The following is a 16,746-nucleotide window of genomic DNA, read 5'->3' as shown; positions in this document are numbered from 1 at the left end:
TGTTATGGAAAACCCGCGTTAAACGTTACTTTACTCACCCAACGAGGCGTCAGAATTAACATCTTTGCCTCTGGATTACCCTTTCCACTTGTACTTTCCACATGAAGTGATAAGCCCGAGTCGACTCTGCCTTTAAATATCTTCTCGCAAGCATCTTATCGGTAAAATCGGGAAGAGATCGTACCCGGTGCTAGAATTTTATTATCGTGTACGTGGTACAGATTTAGACGGATCGTCGACCAAAACCCGAGGAAACAATATACTTTTTGGAATCTGCGTAACTATTCGATGAAGCGAGACATCCAACTAACAAACAATGACATCGAGCGTGCAAAAAAACCGAATCTAGTTTATGCGTTTTGGGACAAGTACAGTCACCCTGATCAATCCCCTCTCGTCTTAAACAAAAAACCCCTCTCTCCTAATGACATTTAACATTTTTCTTTTTTAAATTAACGACTAATAAAATGTATAAAGTGTAATATGACATTATACGTAAAGATTTTTTAATTTTGATAACGTAACGCATTAGTCAAAGGATAAACTCGTTAATGTAATTTTTCGCTGATGTATAACGATATAATTGTATAAAAACTTGCATTATGCACCATTAAGTGAAGCATTCTCGATTTTACGCCGTAAAATAAGTGTTAAAGTATTTATTTATTTGTTTCTAAAATACCTTTAAGCATTCATTTCTATATTTTAATGCCTAACGTTACGTTTCCTTCGCGTTTATTAACTTCAACTCGATTTTAATGTATAAACAGATTTGCTTAACTTGTCATATTTTCTGTTTGTTTAATTAAAAAATAATTAAGCTTTTAAATATTCCCAATTTCAATTAAGCTAATCTCCATTTATATTTAATTACGTTTACTTCCTTTCGATTTTTTAAATCAAAATCTTCCTTCTCTTTTATTTAGCATCCACTTAATTTATCGGATTCGAAAATCAATTTTTACGTAATTTAATCAATTTTTGTGCTATTTTAACGTCTGGTGTTTATTTGATTCCAGCCTATAAATAATTTTCTAGGCGATTAAGACTTTTTGCTTTTCCTGCGCAAGAATTGGGTCACAAACTAATAGTTAAATTGTTAAAAAAGAGATCCTTTCGTTGTTTCCGCCATTGACGAATAAATACGAGCCGTTTCGTTCGCATCCCTTCCACTAAACCAGGCCAACGTGACGAACTGCGTGGAAGGTAAATACGTAACTATGCCATTATAGGCACGAGACATTCGTTTGTTACCCTTGACGGGCTCAATTCCAGAAAATAATTAATCCGGAAGTCCGAAACTGATCAATTCCGATCTAAAACCAAATTGATCCGTTTCAAACTTGTAAACCAATTAAGTTCTGGAGTTTGCGGTGCCATCTCCCAGGTCAAAGGTTAATTATCTAAAATTCTTAAAGCTAGTGTCTGGAAAATTATATTATTCTAGATAAAAGCCAAGTAACCGAGTAGTCCGAGGGGATAATCTGCCAGATAAACATTATTGCTTTACGTGTATTCCGGTGTGTTTAACCGCGCAGAATTTTCTAGATTATCTTAAGCGCTTTCGTTAATTGGAATAATTTAAAATTAATTATGATACTCGACTGGCGAATGTATGCGTTTAAATTTTTGTTTAGATAAATTTCATTTAATTTAAAAACGATTAATTCGACGTATCGAAAGTCGATTGTACCCCACCACCCGGAGTTTAATGAGCACTATCCGGTTGCGTCATCGGATACGCGCGCATCCATTAAGAACTCGATTATCTTAGCAACTAGACAATTCCCAATATTTTTAAGGTAGGATGGGGATTCAGAAATAAAACTTTGACGCGACTTCAATAAAAATTCCATAAGTTTATGAAATATATTGTCACTTTTTTAGTTTATTATTCGTAGAAGATCTTCTCGTACGCATATTTTAAATTATAATCGAATAGAATTATTAATAACACATAATTCCATCTCTTCTAGACTATTCTGTTGCCGTATCTACCGAATATTACGACACGATGGCGTAAGAATATCGTCGTGACGTCTACGTGACGTCGAGTATTTCCGAGTACATTTACCGGTTAACTTACTTTAGAGCCACCCCGCGTAATTTGTTACATATCGCTATTTCTAAATATCAATAAATTTAATATTTATATAATAATATATTTATTTTCTGCTACGAGATGTTCCGAAGTTACAATAAATAGAAAAGTCACGCGGAGATCCCAGTTGTTAACTACAGTATAAATTATTGGTTAAATCGTCACGCAAAAGAGATAAAGGCTTATAAAATAAAAGATTTAAATCTTGGTGCGGATCGAGTAACACGTGAGTAACTTTCTAAGTATCGTTGCGCCGGATAAACGGATCATCGGTTCCGTTTTGAAAAACGTTATTTATCCGGGAATTTTATCGCGATGTTTTATTTCAATCTTTTAAGTACGCGTCAACAATTATACTCACAAAACGCGCCGATGGAAATCCATCTTTTTATAGTATGACCTGCAGTTGGGAGCCATTTTGTTAGCGTGAGAACGATGACGACATTCGAAGATAAACTATTTTTAAACGTTTAAAAAATTAGAACATAAAATTTAGAATTTACGGCCCGTTCTTCGTGTTTACGTTTTTTTCTTTTACGCTAAAAGATTTTAATGTCGCCGATGCCATTAATCGTGCGAAAATCTTCTCCCTTCTTTAAGAGGAAAAATCTTTCATACGGATTAAAATAATTGTTTTATTCTGTAATTTTTACATCCAAAAATAAAATTTATTATTTCGTATTATATTATTTTAAAAAATACAAAAGTTTAATCTCGAATTATTGAAGAGTTTCGGTAAAGTTGGAGCTCGAAGGTCTTTATACGTGATTTTACTTCTAATTTTTTAAATTTAAAAGTAAATTTATTTTTTCTTCGAAATATTTATTTATTTATTGTCGAGGTAAAAGTTGGCCATTTCGGTCTTCGATGTGGAAAAGGTGCCCCTGTAGAGGCTTCTCTGTTCAATAAAGAATGCTCGCAGACAAGCCGAAGATGAAGAAATGAAATAAAGAATCTACTAAAGTTTTGCTTAATTTTTACTGTTTTTAGTATATTAAATGAGTAAAATTTTCTAAAAGACAAAAATCGGCTGTAAAATTGAAATAAAAGATAAGTTAAAGTAAAAAGTTCTATTTTACTATATAAATGTACTTTCTCTCCTTCCGTACTTTATTATCGAATCGAAGATGTGTAAAATTAATGAGGTGTTCGCAACACGTGTTCGTCAGTAGTATCGTAACCAATCGTGTCCACCCGTCGCATCTTCACGTCGCCATCTAGCGAAAAACCACTATAACTACCATTCAAAACGTAACCACCGAAAGTTATTCTCTCTTCTCTTCCGCCATGAATTGGTCCTTACAAATTTTTCTCCTGGTTTCTGCATGCATTTCGCGCGGCAAATCTGCGGGTAAGTTATTTAGTATTGTACAAAATTTATTAAAAACTGAACTTCGAATATTGTATTTGATATAAACTTATTTAATTTAACGCGAAATATCTTAAAATTACTTATAATTCGAGTCGGAGATGACGCGAATTAAGAGAAATCCGCATCTTCTATGTGTTAAAGTTCGATGTTTTGTGTTTATTCGCGAAATATTTAAGCAATTTTTAAAATTATTTGACACGTATTTTGAAAATTTAATGTAAAATCTCGAAATGTAAGATCAATCGAAACGATGAATGGCAAATTTAAACGATTCTATGAAATATATTTACGTACTCGTGTAGACGTACGGCTCCTTAATTATCATAAATACGTAAAAATAAACTTAATAAATTCACCAGAAATATCTGCACATTTTAAATCGATACTTAATTTTCTTTTTTGCGTTTTACGCACTTAATAAAAAATTTTAATTCAATTAATTAAATGAAACTTTCGAAATTCTATTCATTGTAATTAGTTCAAATCAAATTAGGCGGCAGGTAAGAGCGATAAAAATGTACAAGTCGTTTCCTAATAATTATAAATTCGAGTCATTTTGCTTCGCCTAATTTGCATGCTCCACCACAATAACACGAAAAATTTATCTACGACACAATAATGCGTGTTTCTATTAAAATATATTAAAAAGATTACAGAAAACGGAATTTTTTTAAAGGCGATGTCTAAATTACTACTTTTCATTAAGTTATTTCTATCTGAATAGAGTCGGCTCGGGTGGAAAAAAGTACGCACGAGATACTTTTAAATGGAGAAAGAAGAGAAAAAAAGGACTTTAAAAACTTCTTAAATGTTTTTATTTAAATCCGATATTTTCAGCTTCTGTTTATCTCCTGCGAGGCTTCAAATTACTCGATTAACGAAATTTAAGTCTCTTCACTCGGATACTAATGTAGAAAACTCGCTAAAGACGAACAGCTTGCGTCTGAAATTCTTTCTCTAATCACACGGTAGGCAGGTGTTAATCTTTCTTGTGGAATCCGAATGCTGCGAGGGGATTTCTATTCTTTCGAGGCGTGCGGAGCAGTTTCTACTAAATAAATCGCATTTTATTTAATGGATACGTCACTCGCATCACTTTTACGTAACGCGATAATTCCCTCCATCTTCGCATTAATTTGGAGCTCTTTCGCTTGGCATCATCCTCCGAGCGGATAGGATCATCTTACGTTACGTCTGGCTAATCAAAGAAGGCTTACAAATAACGCCTTCTTTAATTGGCCAGAGGCGGTGCCGTAACTAGCCATTCCTGTGCCCTGTGCAAGAATTTGCATTTAGGTCCCTTAATTAGGTTTTGGGAAAATAAAATAAATACATTCATTTTGGACCCCCTTCCGAGTGGACCCTGCGCGGGGCACCTGTTGCACCTGCCTAGTTACGGCACTGGCTAAAGGTAACGTAACGACGAGAACCCGTCCGAACGCGTATCGTGTCTCGGTTCTGTTCGTTTTTCCTTTCGTGTACATTTTACTAGCCATAGCGTAGTTAATTGGTTAATTGTCTGTTCACCCGTTAAAAAATAACATAACCTCCTTAAGCTGAAGGTAAGAGCGGTTTAATTGCGTAACTAGGTGCATAATTAAACTGCTCTTTTTGATAGAATCGATAGGAAATGATGTTACAAAAGCGCGTGAAATATTCGCTGCTAAAAGTGGGCGAAAGAATTTAGAAATTGAGGACGATGTTCATTTTCGTAATGCCGAAATTTTTGCTCCTTTTTATCAAAGTCGCCACGATCGGACGAGAGGGATCGATGATCGATCCCGGGAAGACGAATGACTTAAAACGAATCTTAAAGAGGTCGATCGACGACGTCTTAAAATGGATACGACCTATTCCCGATCCATTTTAATCTCGTCATTACTCATTCAAATGTATTCGTTCCTCCAAATCGCGCGAATCGGTTGGCGCTTTCTTCTTTGTCGCTTATCCCTTCGGCATAAAGTTAACGAGGTAAAGACGAATGAGTCGATCAATCTGGAATGTTAACACGTCAATGTACACGAGGAAAATCCAGTTAACGTTCTTCAAAATATAAAATTTAGAGCGAATGTAAGAAGAAATTTTCATAAATTACCAATTGTTAGTTTTTGTTCGAGGAGATATTCGTTACAACCGAATCTATGAATAAAAGAATAATAGTCCTAACTCCTCCCTCTGTCTACCGTTTCGTAATTCCGATTGTACGAAATCATCGAGAAGAATACTGTGTGTGTCCGTACGTTTTTAATTCAATGGAAGATTGTTAATTCGGATAAAGGCATCGACGGATAACAATTAACAAAGCATCCCGACAGAAACCAGAATTGTGACGTTAACAAAACGAACCTCATTCTCGCCTTAGATCCTTTTGTATCCGACAATAATTGGTCCGATAAATATCGTTCGAAGCGGCTTCCGGTCCCGATTGTTCTACTGTTTTCTGTATTTCTATATAAAAAGTCAACTGTCGACGGATGGAAGTTTCTGTAGAAATAATCGGACACGCGATCTTACAAGTAAATGACAAGCGATGATGGGTGCCTCTTATTGAAATTCAAAAATTTCCACGAAACTACGTTACTAGATACTAAAATAAATTTTCTCGTCTTAAACTTAATCGATGTAAGTAGATAATAATACCTTCTATTTTATGTACAATTGAACGTAGGCTTGGGTATGCTATTTGTATACAACTCGACATCACTTTGTTTGTTTTTAAATAAAAGAAAACTGTTTAAAATATATATATAATTTATATATTCGTGTTTCATTCGTAAAAAATTAAACGTATTTTCAATATTTCGCGTTTTCTTTCCACAATTCGATCGGTCTTATTGATTTTAAATTATTATTTTCTCTATTATTTAAAAATCTAAGCGACGCGACATCGCCGCGAGTCTCACATACTTGTTCCATTTTCATAACAAAAGAACGAGTTAACAAAAAAACCAACTTTATTCGAATCTTTTACTCGTAAATAAATAATTTTTGAGTTAAAAAACTGAAAAATTACGCGGAATTTGTTAGGCTATTTTGTTATTATTTTTACTCTGTCGGTCACGCTCTATTGTTCTAAATATTGTTTATTGTCGGGAAAAACAATTCGTTCTTACCTAAGCGGATACGCGTTACGTCGCATTAATTGCCGGTATCGTACTGTTACGTCGTAAGTTAATTTACGAAACTGTACTGTTACGCCAGTCAAAACTGTATAGCATCCATTTTTAACACCCAGGCAATTGATATATAAATTAGCTTAAAAAACAAAAATAAAATAATTTTTATACATTTTATTTTAGAAATAACGAGAAAATCTGGATCGGTCACCTGTTACGTATGCAGAGCAGATTTTTCTAACGGTTTTAACTTAACGGATGCGTGTTTCATACCCAGGAAAGATTCCGGAGACCTAACCACGTGCAGCCCAAATTCTAATTTTTGCCAAGTAACAAACAATTTAATAAAAACATTATTATTATAATTAACTTTAACTATTTTTAATGGTAATTATTATTTTTCAGGCAGACGTGGTTCGAGTCATGGGTGTTCTGTTATATCTGGAACGGCGTTGCGCTATCAATTGCGGTCACACGTGCATTAGCAAAAGTTACGGAGCCACCCAGGAAACTTGTACCTATTGTTGCGACAATAAACCCGACTGCGGATTGGAGGAGGATCAGGCCAAGAGGCATCACTGATTACACCTCTTCTCTCTGTACGTAGAAATAAACAAATAAGCCCCTGTGTCGTAACACAAAATATATATTCGATACGGTGTAAATATTACTGTACATACGATAAAATATTACGAAAATTATCGGTTATGTGTAAATTTTAAAATAAAAATAATTGGTGTAAGCCGGTGTTACACGAATTATTGCGGTGCACGCATCCCGGATGCAGGATGCATTATAAAAACTCGGGAGACGAGCAGCCGAAAAGGTCAAGATTCGCAGAGTATCTGATTATAAATATTTAAGTTAGCAAAATATTTGGTTTATATTCGAATAAGACATACTGCGATATAAATATTAATTATAAGTAGGAAGAATGCGAAACAAAAAAGTTGAGCGAGAAAACAAAGCCGTAAAAAACAAAATTAAACACAAAACCGTAATGAACTTAGCGCACATAAGAATAAATTCGATGGCACGCGCTCAAGGTTGTGTTGGATTCCTGACGTCATTCGTTTACCTTTCGGTATTTCGAATTAATCACAAACGAAACAAAAGAGAGTTAGTAAACTCTGGAGAAACGCCACGTAAATCGATAGCCATCGTTCCTTATTTGGTGTAAAATTGTGCCGTTCAAAAACCAGCAACCAGTTGCTTAACTTTCCCGGCAACTTTTGGTGGTGTCATCTACGATATCTTATTCGAAAAACTTTTTAGTTTCTGCGCCCAAATCAAAACAAAATTACATATATTCCACTTTTGGAAATCGGCAACCTTGCCCAATAGCGGAACACCGATTACAACTCTCGAGCCAACGCTTAATGGAAGAAATTCGAAGTGTAATTCGGCATTGGGAGGTTCATTTTCTCTTCCTGGCAATTTTTAAGTCTATTGTCCCGTTACACCTTATTTTGTACATCCACTCAAGACCAGACAATGAGAAATTTTCCTTACTCATATTTATTACAGATCGATCCCGATGTTTAGAATAATATCGCTGGTATTCATTTATCTTCGGATATTCCGTATACATATATCTTACACTAGCTTACCTGCTAGTATAAGATATTATTGATGTGTGTACTTATTTTTTGCCTGGGCAAAAAAAACCCTATACGGGGTTAGATATGTAACTGGCACGACTTTATTGCTAACGGGAAAAGTATGACATACGGGGACAAAACACTACTATACTCCACGCAGGCAAGTGCTATGTGCTTCCTTTCGCAGTAATGGCGTAACGGTGCATTTATTTCGCACTATATCGTTGTCGCAGTAATTCGGTGAATATAATATATATTTTTCAAAATTACAGTAGAGACTCGTTAATCGGAACCCCGGTAATCGGAACGATTTTCAGTCGGACTGTGTCGTGCCGAATCGAACGTTTTTGATACTTTATAAGTATAATTTTCATGTTTTTATATTCTTCAATATATTTATTTTGTTTGTACAAAATGCAGAAATAATTTTTAACGATACGATAGCCTCGATTATTATTATAAAAATTTTCGTTAGGCTTAAAATCGACGAAAATTCAACACGAAGCGACACGCAACGGAGAAAAATCCAACAGGAAGCGACACGCAATAGAGAAAAATTTGAACATCGGACAGGTTAATATATTTTTTCGTACATAATCGGTAATCGGAACAAATCACTAATCTGAACAACCCCAGTCCCCAATTGATTCCGATTTTCGGTTCTCTACTGTATATGCTTTTTGTAAAAATTATATTTATTTTAAATTTTTTCCAATAGATGGCACTACGTGTAAAACAAGCAATCAAATGTAGACAGAAATTAATCGATATATAAAAATCCAATCGATAATTTTGGGTGGGATGTATGACATTATTTAAGATAAAAGTATTTGAAAATGACTGCTGAGTTTCGTAGCAATTGGTCGAACGGCCTAGGAATGTATAGCGAAAAAACAAACATCATCATTTATATATATATAGATGACCTAGGAGACGAAAATCATCTTATGTAATTTATGGTTTTGTATAATCCTATCAAATACACAGAAAAGTTGTCTTATGGCCAGAAAGATTTCATCCAGCGGTTTCGTAGCGAAATGAGACGATTTCTAAATAAACCAGCAACGAGTTGCTCAACTTTCCCATTTAAAATTTTGGTGGCGTCATCTGTTGTCATATTGTATTAAAAAAACATTTTATGCACCCTATTATAAAATGGCAAAAAGCTTAATTTTGAGGGCAGGGATAACTTTTATAAGAAATTGAGCCTACCGGAGATACACACGACTCCCATTATCTCCTCACCCCCTCGACCTTTAACCACCAAAATTTAATAGCATCGGCCCCCCAATAAACAAATCAACCCGCACAATTTCACAAATTTTCGAGAAAAAGCGCGGGAGTTATTAAGTTTCAAAGAGGGTGAACAAAATCGTGCCCCCCACACACTAACATCCATACACACAAAAATTACCCGCAATTATTTTTGCATTCCTCGACATTTTAAGGTGACCAGAGTCCAAAAATATAAAAATCTTGGGTGGTCATTTTTGACCGATCGCCGTTATAACAGCCGGGAAAGTAAAAATGTATTATAACTTACGATTAACCGAATATTTTAATACACGTGACATCATTATAAAGTTTTTCTATGCGGCAATCGTTTCCCGAAATCTTTCTTCAAAGAAAAACTTCAAAGCGGTAAAGCCGATACTGACATAAATGGTAAAGCGCGTGCAGTACGTCACAAATGGTATGCGCGCAAATGACGCCACACGTCCTTTTGATTGTTAGCGCCATCTTTGGAGAACTTTTAGAAATTTAAAATACAGCGGAAATATTTTTCATTACTCTTACTGCACCAACTGTCACAATAGTTTCGTTTTCAGTATTTTATACGATGCTAATCAGCTACGAGAACTTTTAGAGGAGAAATTTGTTAACTGTTGTTCGTAGAAACTATGGAATTCATACAATTTATTCTAGAATAATTATATACATAAATTACTTTATGTAAGATAAAGTTTCGTTTCTTCGCATCATTGTTTGTCTAATCGTCGATTATACGACGAATTAAATATGAAGTAAGCGATAGTAATTGGCGAAAACGATTTCGAATTCGATGTAATTTCGACGTTTCTACCAAATTCGCGTGACTTTTCCAGGGAATTATGGGTTATCGTACCACCCTAAAAGCCCCGGATACAATAGGGATTGGTTTGTAACTAAATACTTAAACTGATGAATATTCGCTGATAAAGGACTTTTACTCTGTGCGCCCGCGAAATGGGTTTCGTATTGATTCCAGATCGCGATTGGTGATTCGTTTTATTTGGTTATAGTATTTTAAATTAACCAAATTTTAGTTCTTCCTTAACACGAAGTATCGCAGTATTCTCCATATAACTTCTAACACTTTGCGACACTTTGATGTCGTTTTCACTGCACGACAACGCGTATCGACACTAAAACAAACACTAAGATCATGCTATCGCGCAAACGTTTCGTATTAAAATCACATAAAATTCATTTAAAAATAACGCATTTTTTACCAATTTTCAATAAATAATAGCGATTGTTAAAGGTGTAGGAAAATTTAAAATAAATTAAATATCTACGACGCCTGTAAAAGTGGCTTTCCACGCTTACCCGGAGACTATGCGTTAAAACGACGCGAGGGGGCAGGGCTGGTCGTTTTCTTAGATGCACTTCGGTCGTCGAAGAGTACTCTCGTTCGGTTTTATCGTAGATTTTGTATATTTTGCGGCTATTTCTCGTGTATTTCTTGTGTACATGGCATTAGAAACTGTATTATAATCATTTATTCTTTGTTATATTTCGAACGATACCTGCGATGACGTTGTAGAAATGAGTATTTATAATTTACTAACCGGCCATCGATTTGTATTGGAATATGTCAATATATTTGCAGTTATATTTTGTACAATTCCAGGTAAGTTGAATTTTTATCTTCTATTTGTAATGGTACATCGTTGGACTTCATTTAAATCCATGCTGACTAAATATCGTCCACAATAACTGTTTTGTTTAACACTTTACGGTAGATTTAACTTTCTTTTTGTTCACAGATATTTAATTTACACATTCTGGTGACAAATTCGGCTTTCTTTAATACTATAGAAGGACTAGAGTCATCTCTTAAGTCATTATGAAAAGATGCCACGTTTCATTTTAATATTTCTACAAAAAAATCAAAATTTCTACCTTATTGTTTCTTCAATACCATTAATTATTACAAATAATTTTGTTTTGACAAAATACTTCTTGGTTTTATTCTTGTTTCTGATAAATTTCTTAATTCTAATGAACATAGACTTGTTCATATGTTCTATACATTCGTGCATCATATTAACATCTATTTGAAGTATAAGAAATGTCTGTCACAATCTATAAGAGGCATGGGCAAATGCGGCTCTTGCTGAAAATGCTATACTTTCCAGCCTTACCATACTATCTGCCAGGAAAGTACAGAACTGCGGCTCCCGTGCATTTTGCAAAACCTACATTTCGGCTCCCACTGAACTCTTGCTTGCCCATCTCTGATCTATAAGATGTGATGCCATGGTATCTATTAACAATTATGATTTCATTTGAATATTTAGAAAAGTACATTATAATTCTATTAAGTAATTGAAATAAACAAAACTCACAAAGTTGAATTGAATGTGTAAATATTGAACAAAAACAAAACCAACTTTCCTTTACTCTAGCAATAAATATTTATTTGTTGAAAACCATACTCCAGTTAGTGATTACACTCAAAATTTATGGGTAGTTCCTATTGTCATTTGAAGTGAGTGCTAAACCTGGAAAATCTTATTAGTTTTCTTTTATAATTCATTATTTGCAGAAAAGTCAATCAATTACACTTATTCTATCATCAAAATTTCTCTAAATGAACATTGAAACAGCATATATACCATCAACACCATCTTTGGCAATGCTTTATTTTAATTAGACAGTGGGATCTCCTGGTCTGTAACAGTTCCTAGTTAACTATCAGTGTCTATTAAAATAGGTTTGGTTTGATGAGCAGGGCCATTAAGAAAGAGAACTGGGAATTCTTTCCTGTGCCCAGAGTAAACTTCGGGGCCCAAAGTGATTCCCACTCTTATAAAATTGTTATTTTTAAACTAACAAAAAGTAAAATCTTAATGACTTCTCTTCATTAATATAGGAACATTATACATATTTCATTTGTTCAAAAAACAAATGACTAAAAGTTTCACTAAGAGGCAAAAGGAGCTACTCTGCCCGAGTCCCGTATAAGCTCTCGACAGCCCTACAAATGGGATACGGTAATGCAATACGGGGGCAATCTGCAGTTGTGGATTAAGACCTTCTGAAGCCCTTAGGCACAGAAGATTGGGAGTCCCTTTATATATTTCTGGATTATTCTTATTTACTTACTTATTTATTTTCATGTTTCAAAAATTAAAAAAGAACATTAATTTATAAAGAAAAAATTTTTTATTTTGCTTTTCAGTAATATCATTAAATATGTATAATGTATATGTTTATATCGAAGAAATTCCACGATCCTAGGCACGAAGCACGATCCTAGGGCAGGGGTGCAAACCTATGGCACGTAAGGCGAAATCGTCCGACATGTAACGTATCATACAATTTTGATTTATCGTCTGTTTTTTTCAATCATCCTTTTTTCAATCAGCTTTTTTACATTTAGACCTATTAAGGCAAGTTCATTTAATTTCTTTAAATATTGTTATTTGAAATCTAAAACTTTAGCACACATAAACATCATTAAAGCTAAGTATGCTTACTATATGGCATGAAGCTTAAAACTGTTTCCCATCTCCAGCCTGCAAGATAACAGGCACTAGCAATTGTTGAGGATACCTTTTGGCAGGATATTTAATGAGAAATTGGCCCTATTGCATGTTAGACAAGTGAAAAAACCCAGAAAACTCCACATGATTAGTTGAGCATGAACTACAACCAACTACCAGTGATCGGTGGTTTTATCCACTCGGCCAACCTGTCAAAATAATCAGATTACCTAAATGGATGACAATCATTAAATAATCTGATCATGATTATAATTTACAAACTCAGTTTAAAATTTATCAGATCTTGATGATGATAGCACTTTTTCCACTACAAATAAAGCCAAAATAAAAACTATGCCATCATCTTCAAGATTTAACCTACAAAATTCGGGATGACAATTTTTTTATGCCGGGAGTGTTTATTATGTTGATTTAAAAAAATTTCTGGCTCACAAAGCACACATTTCTCTGTACAAATGGGTAAAAAAAGAAGAAAATCATGTATTTCATTTAATTTGATGATAAGTTAGACAGCACTTTTGAGCAAATTGATGAATTCTGTCAAGTTGTATCTTTGGATATCCCAACATATTTTTGTTACCAGAAGTGATTATAAACAAATTTATAAATATACAATTAAAAGTATCAAGCATGCAATGAATTAACTATGATTGTGCAATTGTTACAATGGCATTACATCTAAATAAGATCTGAAGTGTTTTATAATTTTATAGAAAAAATGTTGATCATATCAACTTAAATCTATAAATAATTTTTTCATTCACTTTAGATTTATGATTAAAATCCTTACAGAAATATCTAATTTTAAATCTTCCTAAGCAAATCCTTAGTTTGTATAAATAAAATTATTTCATTCTTATAAGAACTATAAAAAACTCAAATACCACTTAGAATCATACATAAATTTCTAATTACTTTTTAAATTAAAACACACATAATCCTAAACTATAAAATATATATATTTTTAGCCAAAAAAAAAAATTATCATCCACAGACTAATACATGGTCTTCCAAAATGAATTCTACCATTTTGATAGCTAGTAGAACACATAGTGCAAAGATTGCCAGATATACTTTATTCAGGGGTGTCTGTATATTGGGGCACTTAGGGCATTGCTCCCTCTTTTTGTCTCGATTACCCTTTTCCTAATCTCGAGAGGGCCCCAAACAACAGAAAATTCGTGACTTCTAACCTATTCTGCAAACATAAAGGAAACTAACAAACAATATTTGTCCATTGATCGTGCAACTTTCATTGTATTTTCATCAAAATCCCTTTCCTTGTTTTCGAGGTCAAATTAGCCCCGAGTGCAACCGGCGCCACCTAGTGGGAGCACTGATCCGACATTGAATAATTGAGTTTGAAGCTCCTTGCATAATGTACAATGCTATTTTTTATAGCTTGTGCCATCCATTTTTTCATACTCTGCGTGCACTGCTGATTTGGTTCCTTCCAATGAATCATAGACTGTAGTGACAACATGGATGATGGAATACAATGGAACAAGTGGAGGTGGCATACCTCTGAATGAGTGAGCAAGTTGTTCAGTGTCAAGCATACTGTGTCTGCAAATTCTTGCATGTACAATAAATCACATACTTGCATTGGACATCTGAGTCTACATTTTATTTGCAGGAATCAAATATTTATATAGTGAAATCAAAAATTAATATAAATGTACAGAATGATTACTTTTTTTTTGTCTAATAGTATTGCCACTTCATCAAAATACTGTATATTGATATTAGATTAATTCAAAATTAGATATTCAGCTGCAAAAAAATAATGATGATAAATATGTGCAAGGGCAGATAATACAGAATTCTCATCTTAAACAAATGTGCAAATTAAATCTTTTATTTCAACAAGTCAATTGATATTGAAATTTGTCTACACACTGACTTATCTATATATAACCTCCTTTACAAGATGAATTTATTTATTAATTATAATAAATATTTCTTTTCAAAAACATCATTAAAATAACAGAGTAAGTTTACATTTGTAATATATACTATAATTTGTTTAGATATTTTCATTATAGAAATTCATAATAACAAATATTAAATTATAGAGCTATTATATATATATTCAAATTTCTTTTATAGTATATGTAAATAGCGGTCATCACACACAGCACAATCTGACATGTTATTACTGTTCTACAATAGACGATAAAGAAAACTGCAGAACTTTACCAAATAATTATTCGCATTCGCTTAAACGTTCTTGCTCCGAAAACGAATTATTTTGTACGGTAAGTACGTAACATTTCAAATAATTCTTTTGACTCTTACGTCGTAATAACTTTCGATAATCGTTCGTTTTTGTTTTTTTATTTCTCGACCGTAAATTATTTTAATCGAACAGGTTATTAAATTTGAATATAACCTGGAAGGTCAACCGGTCACCTTTTGGTCGGTAGAAAGAAACTGCAGCAAACGTTGCGAAGAAGGTTGCATCATTCTAGGAGAACGGACAAAGCTCTACCTGTGCAGATCTTGCTGCACGACTAGTTTTTGTAATGTCGGAAACGGAGGCGTCTCTACGAAATTCATGCCAAATAACCGTCGGGTACAAAATACACTATTTTTGTTATTAAGTTCACTTCTAACAACAATGTATAACAAATTTTAATACGGAATCTTTTACAAGCTTTTACTCAAACTAACAACTCAGAGAAAGGAATGAACAAATATTACAAAATTTGTATATATACATATATTATATATAATATATATACCTATACAGAATAATCTTAATATATTATAACTGTGTATATTTCAGTCAGTATAAAAACTTTATAAACATTTTTCCTGCAATTATACAAAGGAATACATAATCAATTTAATTTCTAATTAATATTGTTGTAAGATAAGCAGAAAAATCTCAAACTATTGGCTCACTATTAAAATATTTAACAGTAATAAAAAAAAATCCAATTTACATAATTTCAAAAGACTATTCATTAAGAACCTAAAAAGAAGTTATTTATATATGATAAATATTTTGGTCATATATCTTAACAATTACATTATAATAAGTTAAAATTCATAAACTATTTTATAATTTATTTATATTATAGGTAAAACTAATTAATGGGTTCTTAAATACTATTTTATAGAATGTTCCACACAGGAGAAGTAATTAATTCATTTAGAACAGCCACAAACATGCAAATATATTTTGTAAAGAGCCTTTCAAGATTAAAAATCCTAATATAGGCTACAGACCAATTAAACTAAATTTCAGGTTTATTTTAGTCTTGTCATATTCAAATTAGAAACACAATATTCATGCATATTTAGATAATCTCAACTTATAATTTACGTAATAGTAAATAATATATCGTAAAGATATAATTATCTTAAATTACTATTAAACATTAACCATTTAAAATGCAGCATTAATATAAATTAGCAATTTATAGATTTATTTTACTATATTAAAAAGTTTTTTGTGGATAGAAATTCAAATTTCTCAAATAACATTTCATAAATTTTCATTCTATTAACTTGATAATATTAATAAAAACAGAGAAATGAATAGAATTATTTTAATAAAATTAATATTATCGGGTGCTATTTGTTTTTTATGATTTATATTCATAACTATGAACCAGTGGACAAATGTGGAGTCACTAATTGACATTATAATAAGCAGCATATGCAATTAAATTTCTTAAAAAGGCCTCGTGCATAAATTGTAAAATGCTCCTCCAAAATGTAAAAATTGCATTTTCGAGTCGCGAATGAATCTAGTTTTTTCTTAAAGCATTTACTA

The 16,746-nt window shown here is 32.9% G+C and overlaps 1 protein-coding gene across 1 annotated transcript; it reads left to right on the top strand.

Annotated features, from left to right (window-relative positions):
- Positions 1 to 3,367: 3,367 nt before the first annotated feature.
- Positions 3,368 to 7,331, top strand: LOC136979368 (uncharacterized). The gene is made up of 3 exons (XM_067275310.1): positions 3,368 to 3,452; positions 6,773 to 6,918; positions 6,995 to 7,331. The coding sequence occupies exons 1-3, from the start codon at positions 3,389 to 3,391 to the stop codon at positions 7,169 to 7,171; spliced, it is 387 nt and encodes a 128-aa protein (XP_067131411.1). The 5' UTR covers positions 3,368 to 3,388; the 3' UTR covers positions 7,172 to 7,331.
- The last annotated feature ends 9,415 nt before the right edge of the window (positions 7,332 to 16,746 follow it).

Source organism: Centruroides vittatus, unplaced genomic scaffold (assembly GCF_030686945.1).
Source record: "Centruroides vittatus isolate TY-2023 unplaced genomic scaffold, ASM3068694v2 contig_620, whole genome shotgun sequence".
NCBI classification, from domain to species: domain Eukaryota; kingdom Metazoa; phylum Arthropoda; class Arachnida; order Scorpiones; family Buthidae; genus Centruroides; species Centruroides vittatus.
This window is presented reverse-complemented; position numbering and strand designations above follow the sequence as displayed.

What these genes read in the sequence shown, in the direction of transcription:
- LOC136979368 (XM_067275310.1), top strand. Translation starts at nt 3,389, where the DNA reads ATGAATTGGTCCTTACAAATTTTTCTCCTGGTTTCTGCATGCATTTCG. An exon ending in TTCGCGCGGCAAATCTGCGG is followed by an intron (nt 3,453 to 6,772) that starts GTAAGTTATTTA and finishes ATTTTATTTTAG; the next exon opens with AAATAACGAGAAAATCTGGA. An exon ending in CAAATTCTAATTTTTGCCAA is followed by an intron (nt 6,919 to 6,994) that starts GTAACAAACAAT and finishes ATTATTTTTCAG; the next exon opens with GCAGACGTGGTTCGAGTCAT.